General features: G+C 38.7%; 1 protein-coding gene across 3 annotated transcripts in view; it reads right to left on the reverse strand.

The window, feature by feature from the left end:
* Positions 1-12,592, reverse strand: part of LOC138739383 (radixin) — a 139,208-nt gene that overhangs the window by 22,235 nt on the left and 104,381 nt on the right. For all 3 annotated transcript variants that reach the window (XM_069891318.1, XM_069891317.1, XM_069891319.1), the window contains exons 7-10: positions 11,315-11,461; positions 10,692-10,788; positions 4,653-4,816; positions 698-828 (exon numbers count right to left, since the gene is read on the reverse strand). In XM_069891318.1, coding sequence (XP_069747419.1) covers positions 698-828; positions 4,653-4,816; positions 10,692-10,788; positions 11,315-11,461 — 539 coding nt within the window. The remainder of the gene's footprint in view (positions 1-697; positions 829-4,652; positions 4,817-10,691; positions 10,789-11,314; positions 11,462-12,592) is intronic.

Below are 12,592 nucleotides of genomic sequence, written 5' to 3' on the forward strand. Positions count from 1 at the left end.
ATACTGATCCCTACAGCCACTATGTTCTTGTCTGCTCTCTCACACAAATAGCTTCTTGTAGCACAGCTGGAATTACTCAGCCGTTCTGTAGCTGTGGCTAATAAAACCTCAACCCATTGGACAATTTGTTTTCTGCATCCCTGCCAGATTGTTCCCTTTACCTGCCTCATTTGCAATGCTCAGTCTACTGGGACATTGCTCCAAGTAACTCTCCCCCTCCTCAAGGTGTTGCAATGTTTGCTGCTCAGGATCGAGCTCAGCAACTGTAAGTTGTTGGAATTATTTGCCTTAGATCACATTGGTATACTAGAGCTCCCACAAGTTAAGCAGTGACATCATGTGTCCCACCATCTTTTTTTTTAAAAAAAACTCACCTTATCAGTTCTGTGCTATTTGGAATCTTGGGAATAAAATAATCTTAATAAATATTTCCCCATTTCAACAATGTGTTGAATTCTGCACTCACCTTTACCAAAAGCTTAAAGTAGTAATGTCAATAAATCCTTAATCAGTTACCTAGGTTACTTCACCTTTCCACTTGTAAAGTGATGTGAGTGTGGAGTCACTCCTACCCCACCCTGCTTATTGACAGAGTGGTGTTGCAGTGACTTCATAATGTATGTGGCAAGGATCACATCCCATAGACTTAAAAATGTTTGCAGTACAGGACCATGCTGTTCAAGATGCAAGACATTACCTTTCTGTGCCTTTAAAGTCTGTTCTTCAATTTGTCTCAGTCTCTCCATAAGTTCTTCCTTCTCGTGTTCTATCCTCTCTTTTTCCTTTTCTGCCAGTTCTCTTTTCTTTTTCTCATTTTCCAACTGTGCCCTTTTAAAACAAAATTGATAAAATACCTTAATTATTTAAGTGACTGTGAAAGAATTTACTTTAAAGAGAAAGTGAATCTGCTGACAGTGGCGTAGAAAAAATGAGAAACAGATTGATCCCCGCTGTGAGAAAAACAAAGATACATCAAAGAAACAACAGCCTGGTTGGCGGTGTCCAAAGGGAGAGAAAGTGATAGCATTAAAAGTTACACAAAGCTAAGAACCAATTCAAAGTTAGATAGCAGCCAGAAAATTTAGGTTGATAAGTTTTTTTTAAATTAATTGCACAAGAAATGTTTGAAAATTTCAAAAACATTGATTAAAGAAAGGTTTAAAAATGTATCAAACACAAAGATCAGTAAACTCTGCTCAATGCCTGTAAGAGTTAATGAATTTTGACATTCAGACACATCTTCTTCATCAGAAATGACAAATAGAGGTGTTGGACTGCACTATGAAGACAATTTCACTACCCTCTGTTCAACCATCACAATGAAGCCAATAAAATATTTAGGCATTAAATTTGAGATTTTGAAACCCTCAACACCAAAACTAAAAACTGAGGAATTCCTGAACTTGCGTCAGGACACATGACGGGTTTAATTATTTCACTTACATATAAATTGGGGAAAAACCATAGGGAAAATGAGATGTGGAAAATAAATGTGCAAGTTAAATACATTGGATTAAAGTCTGCACCAGAAAAGTGAATAAAGATGTGGAGAAAGAATTAATTGAAGCAGAAGCCCAAAGCAAGTGACAAATCACTTTTTAAAAGGCTCCCAAATGCAGGTGAGAGATCATTTAATTCAGATATCCAAAACTGAGATTAACATTACAGAACATTAAGGCCTTTCAGCCCACCTCTAAAAAAAAACTCAACAAAGAGGGGAGCACGGTTGGAGTAGCAGTTAGTGTAATGACTTTACAGCGCCAGCGATCGGGACTAGAGTTTTTTCTTTTTTTTAAACTTTTATTAAATTTTTATATAACAGTAAAGAAATGATGCATAAAACTAATACAAACTACAATAGAGCAACATCGGAGCAAAAATATTTTTCTTATGCAACAGTATTATTCAGAGGTAAATTGAAAAAAAGAAAAAAGGAAAAGAGAGAAAACAATATAATTAATCTAAACCCCAAATCATTCCTAAGTTTCCTGGCAATATAGAAAAAAAACTGCCAGTAAAAATAAAAAGAAATGCATAATCACAAGAATCATATAGAACCTGATTAAGATTTCCAATAGGAAAAGGTAGAAACACTCCAAGGATTGAAACAATCGAGATTTTCTGGGTCAAATTCAGCTCTAAATCAACCCAAGCAGGACCGCCTGCTTTACTATCACAATATAACCAAAATATAACATAGCGAATATTGACAGCCCAATAATAAAATCAGAAATTGGGTTGAGCTAAGCCTCCATTCTTAATGTTTTGGTGTTGTACTTACACGAGGTCATTTATTTTTCCAAATATATGATGATATGATGGGATCAAGTGAGTCAAAAAAACTTATGAACAGAAATTGGAATAGCTTCAAAAATTTATGTAAAATATTCACCTTAATGACATTAATTCATCTAATTAAGGACATCGAAAGAGGAGACCACTGGGATAAAGATTTCTTCACCTGATTTAATAAGGCAAGGAAATTCTCTTTAAACAAATGTTTATCACTCTTAGTAATTGTTACACCAAGGTATGAAAATTGGGTTTTATCAATCTTAAAAGGAAAAGCAGGCTAAGTGTTCAAAAGAAATAATTCACTCTTCTGCAAATTTAATTTATATCCAGAAAACTGAACTAATTGTTGAAACAATGCTAGTATAGCAGGAAATGAAGAGTTAGGATCCGATATAAAAAGCAAAAGGTAATTAGCATAAAGAGAAACTTTATCAACCAATTCTCCCCTATAAATACCTGAAATATCCTGAGATTCTCCAAGAGCAATAGCCAAGACTGAGGTTTGAATCCTGAGCTGTCTGTAAGGAGTTTGTATGTTTTCCCTATGTCTGCATGGGCTTTCCCAGGGGGCTCCAGTTTCCTCCCACCATTCAAAATGTATGGGAGTGTAGGTTAAATGGGCAGCACGTACTCGTGGGCTGAAATGGCCTGTTACTGTGCTGTATGTCTAAATTTAAAAAAATTAAACCTTCCTTCTCTCACATCCATAACCCTCCTTTTTTTTTACATCCATGTGCCTAAGAATCTTACAAAGATTTCAACATGTAGCACGTACCCCACTCTCTGCATTCCTCTTCGATCAAAAGGCACGTTTCCCAAGGCTCTAGTTCACTTCCTGTTGTCGAGACATCCAAGAAGCAATTCCTATGAATGTATCTTTGATCTCCCACCAAATCACATGGCCAGATTTAGTTCAATGCTCTCCCTTCTGCAAGTGCACGAAGAATGAACCATAGAATGCTATTACACTGAAACAAGTCCTTCCACTCATTTGACCTATCAACCTGCACCCAGACCCTATCCTTCCATCCATACCCAAATTTCTATTTAATGTCGAAATCAAGCCCACATCCACCACTACCATAGGTAGATCTTTCAAACTCTTACCACCCTCTGAGTGAAGTTCCCCTGAATGTTCACTTTAAACATTTTATCAAGTCAGTTGTCATCTAATTGCACAAGTACAACCTGACGAAACAGCATCCTCCAGTCACTGGTGCATAACATGAATACAGACTCAACCAGACATAACATGCATACAGACAAACTATACATATGCAGGACAAGTATACTTTCAAATAAAAAAATAGATGCTGCCTTTGATACGAGAGAGAGAGAGAGAGAGAGAGAGAGAGAGAGAGAGAGAGAGAGAGAGAGAGAGAGATTGATTTCTGGATGCACTCAACAGAGCTCCTGTAGAATGGTGGTCAGTAGCTTTGCCCACTTCAGTCAGGAAGTGCAGACGCTGTTCACCCTTAACCCATGTCCTCTCACTCTTGTCTCACCTAAACTCAGAGCAAAAAGCCCACCTGCTTTTATCTATACCCCTCAATTTTGCAAACCTCTATTAAATCTCCCCTCCTTTTCTAATGCTCCCTGCTATCAGATTATAAATTGTTGTCATTGCTTGCTACAAACATGGGGGAAAAAGACGTTCACATGATGGCAAGGCCAATGTTTAATTGCTAGAGGTGGTGATGATGAATTGGCACCTTGAATATATCATGGGCATTAGATGGACCCTCGTGTGGGACTCAGCTAAAGTCACTCTAAGACCTGATAAATGCAGCAGACATTCTTCTTTAAAAGAAAGCCATGAACTAGGTATTACAATCTGATGTCCTGTGGCCACCCCTTCTGACATTGGCTTTATATTTGAACCTATTGCGACTCAAGATCATCACAACTTTGTTATTATACCACCAACTTCGTTATACCACCAACTTCGTTATACCACCAACTTCGTTATACCACCAACTTCGTTATACCACCAACTTCGTTATCATACCACCAACTTCGTTATCATACCACCAACTTCGTTATCATACCACCAACTTCGTTATCATACCATCAACTTCGTTATCATTCCATCAACTTCATTATCATATCACCAACTTCATTATCATATCACCAACTTCATTATCATACCACCAACTTCATTATCATACCACCAACTTCATTATTATACCACCAACTTCATTATTATACCACCACTGCTCTCTTTTTGAATGATAGTTCCTCAAATTATTTATTTGAATTTTGCATATATATTCATCCCTTTATTGAGATGATAGATTAAAGTCAAATCAATGTCACCACATTGTAGAGCCTCTCTTAAACTGATTATTTTAATTTACCTTTCCAACTGCTTCTGATGTTTTTCTTCTCTGGCCTGTGCCTTCATTTGCTGTACTTCAATTGTGTCAGGTTTTCTCCTTCGCATGTAGAGCTCATGATTTCCCATACAAAGTGCTAGAATTCGTTTGTTGATCCGCAGGCGTGGAGCATAAAATACAAAATCCTAAATAAAACAATTTTAACAAATGAAAAATAAATATCAAATTATAAACTGAAAAGCCAACAATGCCAAAACTATAAACATTCACATTTTGTTATGTACTTTGATCCAATAAATTGAAGAAGTTGTGTATTTCGTACACCTCATTGGCCTAGATGATGGGGTGGTAAACTGGATTAGTAAATATGATACTAAAATAGAAGGAGCTGTAGGGAGTGAAGAAGGGTTTCAAAGCTTGCAGAGGGAATTAGGCCAGTTAGAAGAGTGAGCTGAAAGATGGCAGATGGATTTTAATGCAGATAAGTGTAAGGTGCTACATTTTGCTCGGGCTAATCAAAATAGGACATCTATGGTGAATGGTAGGGCATTGATAAGTGCAGTAGAACAGAGTGATCTAGGAATAACGGCACATAGTTTCCTGAAGGTGAAGTTACACTTGGATAGGGTGATTAAGAAAGCTTATGGTATATTGGCCTTCATAAAGCAGAGCATTGAGTATAGGAGCTGGGATGTTATGTTAAAATTATATAAGAATGTATGAAATGTTCTGTTCCCAAAGAGCATATTAGTAGGCATTAGTGTCTCCGAATGCAAATTCTGGCATTTTTCATAGCTAAAGTTTTGCAACACAAAAACACACTCTTTGGCCCAACTGGACAATGCTCTCCATGTGGTCTACCCAAGCAAGATCCATTTAATAACATTTGGACCATATCCCTCTAAACCTATTCTGTCCATGCACTGTCCAATTGTCTTTTGGACAATGCAATTCTACCTACCTCTATCACTTTTTCTGGCAGCTTATTCCACACAACTACCACCTTCTGTGTAGAAAAAATACTCCTCAGGATCCTTTTAAATCCATTCACTTCATAAATCTACACCCTCTCATTTTAAGCACCCCTATTCTGGGAAAGGACTCTTTACCTTCTCTATACCCCTCATGAGTTACATGCCTCAACAGAGTCACCCCAACTTTAAATCATTTGTCAAAGAGCATCAGGGAAGGGAAGTGAGTAAAGTTACTATTTCAAGGGAAAAAATGCTCAGAAAATAAGTGTTCTAAGGGTGGATAAGTCTCCCTGACCAGATGGATTGTATCTTTGGGTCTGAAAGTAGTGGTAGATATCGTGGAGGCATTGTTAATCAATAGAATTAAGGAATCAATAGATTCTGGTATGTTCCCTTAGGACAAGAAAATCACAAATGTCACCCCAGTATTCAAGTAGGAAGGGAAGCAGCAGAAACAAAATTGATAGACCTTTAACCTGACATCAGTGGTTGGGAAGATATTAGAGTCAATTGTCAAGGATGAGGTTATGGAGTATTTGGAGGCACATGACAAGATAGGCCAAAGCCAGCATGGTTTCCTCAAGGAAAATATCTTGCTTGACAGACCTATTGGAATTCTTTAAAGTGAAAAGCATGGCAGATATAGAAGGAGCAGTGGATGTTGTGTATTTGGATTTTCAGAAGGCCTTTGACAACAAGTCGGAAAGAGACTTCTTAACAAGAGCATTTGGCACAATTGGAAGCATACTAGCATGGGTACAGCTTTGGCTTATTGGCAGGAGCCAGAGTTGGAATACAGGTATCGTGTTCTGTTTGGCTGCCAGCTGCTAGTGGTGTTCCAAAGGGGTTGGTGTTGGTGCCACTTCTTTTAATGTTGAGCATTAATTATTTAGATTATGGAACAAATGGCCAAGTTTGCAGATGACAGAGTAAAACGAAGAGCAGGTAGTGTTGAGGAAACAGGGAGGCTGCACAGGGACTTGGACAGATTTGGAGAATGGGGAGTGGCAAATGAAATACAATGTCAGAAAGTGTACGGTCATGCTAATTGGAAGAAAGAAATAAACAAACAGACCATATTCTAAATGTGGAGAAAATTGAAAATACCCTGTGTTATGTCACAGATCAGCAGCAATAGAAATTAATAAGAAACTATTATTGTTTTCCTTTTAAAACTACTATATATATTTATAACTACTAATATAACATTTTACTTAAATTAATCCTAACTATGGGATTAATCACGAATATACATGTGTGAGTGTTTTTAGCCAAACCATTACAGCTTATGTGCAATTCTAGGAAGTCATTCCAAAGTTTCAGTTTTTGAAATCCTGTGTTGAAACTCAGGCTTTTACATTGATGCCCAGAAGTAATCACGAAGGAAGTGGGAGAGACTGAGTGACAGGATTGCTGAAAACTCACAAATCCTTGTTGAGTTTCTTGCTGAGAAATATTCTTTCGGACAACCAGCTATCACAACTCCCCTTTTTCTTGTGTAGGGGAAATGAAATGAGTGACTTCCACGATGCTTCCAAACCCAGGCTCGGGTCAGTCAAAACGGCCATTACCTTGGTCACGATTCAATGCAGCAGTTCTCCTGCTTCCTTTACCCAGATACGGGTCAATCAAAGTGACCTTTCCTTTGATCATGGTGGTTTGATAATTTCCCTGACAGGGGGAAATCAGCTGAATTGTCCATTTCACACAGAGTCATTCCACCTCCATGCTCATCAGATGGCTGGTGGTCAATAATGAAATCTTGTTTCTTTAAGTGTCCCACTCACATGACTCTTTCACTACCTGTTTTCCTGAATAAACAACCATTGCACTTTCTCTTCCCCCAGAGTATTAACTTTAGGTATATTCTGTACTTGATGGTGCCACCCAGTCTCTCCACAATTGTGAATGATTGCAGCCTGTACTAATCCTTAAAGCACACATGTCAAACTCTGTAATTATATTTGACCCGCAAGATCATATTAAATATATATTAGAGTTGGCCCGCTGGCTGCTGCGCCAGTATAGCGCATGCTCACTGAAGGTGAAAATGAAGACGCCGAAGGTGTGGAGGGATCTCAGAGTCCCGAATCCCGTGGATCGGAGCGCCGCACTCAGCCCGCCTGGCTACCGGACACACAGATGCGGCTGGAGTTGGGGACCATCCTCGCTGGGTCTGCGCTTCAGCGGCGATGCCGGACCGAACTTCTCGTTGGCGATGCCTTCCCCCTCACTCCGTGCGCGGCTGACCCTGCCTCCCGCTCCTTTTGTTGGAGACGAGCCCGGCGCCGTGAGATCGCAGTTTAATCCCTCTCCAACCATGGGAGGGGGGTGGGAGCAACGTGCTCTTCTCAGCCAATTCCTCCACCGCCCCGGACGCCGGCGTTTCAACAGGGGGTTCGGGTGCCTTCGTCAGGCGACCGACCTGTTGGTCCAAGACAAGGGAAGAGCGTACAAACTCCACACAGACAGCACCTGAACTCGGGTGAACGTGGAGCTGTGGACCCCACATTCCACATCAGGACTGTGTGTAAGATTGGGAGCAGTGAGACGGAAGCTTATTTTGTTCCTGTGATTTAAGCCTTTCTTGGGGTGGGGGGGGGTCCTTCTCTGACCACTTGCCTAACAATTAACCTAATCAGATGTGGAGTTACCACCATACAACAGTTCTCAACCTTTTTCTTTCCACTCGCGTCCCTGTGCCATTGGTGCTCTGTGATTAGTAAGGGATTGCTTAAGGTGGTCTGTGGGTGGAAAGAAAAAGTTTGAAGACTACTGCTTTAATCATCCCTCATTGACTTGTCATGTGCACGGTTTCAGAACTCCAAAGGAAATGGGCCAATGACAATGACAATGAAAAAGTTTATCCAAAACTATTATTAAACATTTATTTTAATAAGAAAAAGTTTAACATTACATATGTTGAAAGAAGAGAAAACATGCAGACGTTGTTGAAAATTTTCAATAAATATTTAGTTCGGCCCTCGACTTAGTCCAAGTTTTTAATTTTGGCCCTCCGTGAATTTGAGTTTGACACCCCTGCCTTAAAGAGACAGTCACACTAAATGAAACAGGAGCTCAAAATACCAGATGCAGAGAGACCTGGGATTGAGCAGGATAGTTGGAATGTTAACTTGCACATTGAGACAGTGGTGAAGGCAGCAAATACAATGATGGCATTGATCTTAAGAGGAACAGAATGCAAGAACAGGGATATGATGTTGAGCCTCATTTGAAACCTCATTTGGAGTATTGTGAGCAGTTCTGGACTCGTTTAAGGATTTGCTGATGTTGGTGAGGGTTCCATGGAGGTTCACAAGGATGATTTTGGGAATTAAAGGATTATTATACGAGGATCATTTGGCAGCTCTTGGCCTGTAGTTGTTGGAATTTAGGAGAATGGGGGGTTGGGGTGGGGGAGAAATCTCATTGAAAGATTTCAAATGTTGAAAGGCATGGACAGAGTAGATGTAGAAAGATTGTTTCCCATGTAAGGAGAGTACAGGACAAGAGGGCACAATTTCATGATTGAAGGGCGTCTGTTTAGAACCGAGATGCGGAGGAATTACTTTAGCCTGACAGTGGTAAATCTGACATTTGTTGCCTCAAGCAGTTGCGGAGGCCAAATCATTGGGTGTATTTAAGGCAGAGATTGATAGATTCTTGATTAGCCAGGGCATCAAAGGTTACGGGAAAAAGGCTGAGCAGTGGGGCTGAATAGGAAAATGCATCAACTCGTGATTAAACGATGGGACAGACATTTGGTTGAATAGCCTATTTCTGCCCTTGTGTCTTTTGGACGTTCCTTCTACCATGAGTCTTGCAATGGATTATGTTATATTTTATATTGTATATAGACATGTTTTAAAAGGAGATAAATTGTGTTTTTTTTTAAAAAGTGTAGATCACAAACAATCACTTCACAACATAGATCTCATTTAAAATGCCAGAACTCAGCTCAAGCCAGACAGTCCAGTTCCGAGTGCCTCTATAAAGACAATGGAAACTTATTTGCTGAAGTACTTCACAAGTAGGTGTTAATTAGATAGGCTGCAGAGTAATGGATTATTGTTTAGGAAAGCAACAGATGAACGGACTCTGTCTGAATGCAGTTTGCTGTTCTAAGAGGGTCATGTGGTTTTCTCAGAGAGGGAATTCAGTTCTACAGCTCAGCAGCAGCAACATGATAAGCTGTCCAGCTTGTGGAAAACCCCCATTTTGAAGACAAGTTTGAGTTCTTAATTCAGCTTGTTCAAAACCCTTGTGGTCCATACAAGAGGAGATGGCTGGCTGTATAATGTTTTGCCTGAGATAAGGGAAACAGACAAGGAACTCTGTGGTGACCTGAAAGAGGTTAGCAAATAGAAAACCCTGATGGGGCAAGTTTCTTCAGCAAGACACTGAAGTGGCTGATCAGAAGGAATCAGTTTGTGTGCGTCCAATGAGCAACAAATCGCTCTCTAAAAACCGACAAGAACCTTTCTGAGCGGTAACCATTTACCTTTCAAGCACCAAAGCCTGGTGAAATTCATAAATGTTAAATTCTATGCATAGTATAAGAATTGCCTGATACCGACGAACTTAGAGGAGTGAGAAGTGAAATTGGACTGTGAATCCAAGAACTTTTCTGAACTTACACACACATATTACATGCAAGTGCGCTTAGAATTAGAAGGGGGTTAAGTTAGATTAATAGTAATAATTTAGAGTTTGATCCTGCTTTCAAGTTTAAAGATAATTAAAATCAACTTTTAAGTAACCATTTGTCTTGGTGAATTTCTATTGCTGTTGGGTTTTGGAGTCCTCTGGGCCCATCACAGCTTGCCTTGCCCAAATGCACGCACATAACCAATTAAATTACTTACACCACAAGTCTTTGAAATGTGGGAGGAAATTCGAGCACCAAGGGAAATCATTGCGGATATGGGGAGAACGTACAAACTCCTTACAGACAATTAATTTGAACCTGGGTCATTGTAATACCACTGTGTTAACTATTCCATCCAGAATTTTGATTTAAAAGTCAAAAACATTTGTAATTGATATTTCATTCCAAAAACTAGTACTGAAAGTAATAAATACTTACAGGAGCCTTCTTATCAATAGGTTTTATTACAAACTTTTTGTCGTTAAAGGATATATTTCTTATTTCACTCCAAGGAAATCCTATTTTTGGTGTTAATCTGTTGAGTAAAAACATTACAAATGGCATTAGAGAAAAGCATATTTAGGCCTTTTATTTTCTACTCTGGGCTGCATTTTCTTTTTCCAAGGTTACTGCTTGAATTTGACAATTTCCATATAGTGTCTATTCCTTTGAAAGCATGGGTCTTTTACAAAATTCAATTCAAATTTTTAACAAATAAAGCTCTGAGGTGGAAGGAGTCAGGACTCCGGACAAAGGCACATTCAACCACAAGCAGATATTCTTGTGTAAAAGCCACACAAAGTCAGATATCATTGACCTTCTGGCAATATCCAAGGCAGTAGTAAAGGAATGAAGGAGGATAATAAAAAGGAGACTGGGGAGAACGTTCATCAGCATAACCACTGATTGGAAAGGATGGCAAGAGGCAGTTAAAATTACATGCTGAGAACAAACCATTTAATGATGTTATCAGCCCTACGTCTACCTTTTGAGTAAAGGAAAATATGCATATTCCAGAAGCAATAAATCTGTTACATAACTTGAAAAAATTATGTTCATACTTATCGTCATGTTCATAGATGTTAAGTCCAAGAGCATCAACGCCAAGCCACAGCTCTGTTCCCTTTTTGTTCTTGATTTCAAAGTAATTCACACCGTACATTTCAAGGTCTTGAGCAATCTTGAGGTATTCCATCATTGAATCTTCCCTATTAGTAGTAAAATTAAAATAATTGTTTGAAAGTCCAATCAAGAAACTAGGTATGGTCATTAATTGACTAAGATTTTTTTCAATCTGAATTAATCTAGTCCCAATTATAACTGCATGATGATCTTGTAACATTGTATTGCCCAGTACATCAGTTAAAAATTCTGCAATTGTTGGGGGGGGGCGAGAAAAATACCTGTTTTGAAGCAGTTCAAATGCTGCATTTTTGCAAAAATAAGCGAACTGTTATACCAAATAGCAAATAAATTTATGCACACAGTGGACATTACAAATTAGACTCTGGTTTTGCAGTGTCAAACAAGCAATTCCATGTGTAATATTGACATTGGCCTTCACAGAACAAGTGCAGATATTGCAATCAGTGGTGGAATGAGGATCCCTTCTGCTGATATTTAAACTATCTGCTACCACAAACATCTATATACCTGTAGAATGAATATCATAATTTCGGATATTAAATTTTATCCTGAATTCAGCTGCAGGGAACCTCTGCCACCCAATAGCGGATGTTTGAAAAATAATGTGCCTTTAATTTCTCCTGGTTTATAAATTGAGAAATTGTTCTTTAAAAAAAAAACCCAGAAATGATCAAGTTGTAGAAATTAAAATAAAGGGACGTGCAACTGAGACAAACGTGCATGCTGAAATAGCAAATTTCCATTTTTAGCATCACTGAAATAATTCAAAGCCACAAAGTTTAAGTCTAGTGGCTGTTCAATAGTATTTTTGGCTTAGTACACTTGAGCTAAGTGGCATAACACTTGACTACATGTGAAGATCTATACAGACAAGACAATACAGCAAAATGTTGACTTTCTTACCACCTCAGTTATTTCAAAATTATTTCCAATCAGATCAAAAAGTACAACGTTTGATTTGAAGCTTTAAAACAGTTTTTCTCGATCTTTTTCTTTCCACTCACATACCACTAAGTAATCCCTATGCCCTCAGTGCTCTGTGATTAATAAAAGACTGCTTAAGGTGGCATTTGAGTGGGAAGGGAAGGTTGAGAATCACTGCTCTAGACCCAAATGATACTGAAATATTTTACTTTAGAAAAATTTTAATTGGCCCATTTCCTTTGGAGTTCTGAAACCGTGCACATAATGAG

The sequence above is a fragment of the Narcine bancroftii genome, chromosome 7 (genome assembly GCF_036971445.1).
Source record: "Narcine bancroftii isolate sNarBan1 chromosome 7, sNarBan1.hap1, whole genome shotgun sequence".
Taxonomy (NCBI): Eukaryota; Metazoa; Chordata; class Chondrichthyes; order Torpediniformes; family Narcinidae; genus Narcine; species Narcine bancroftii.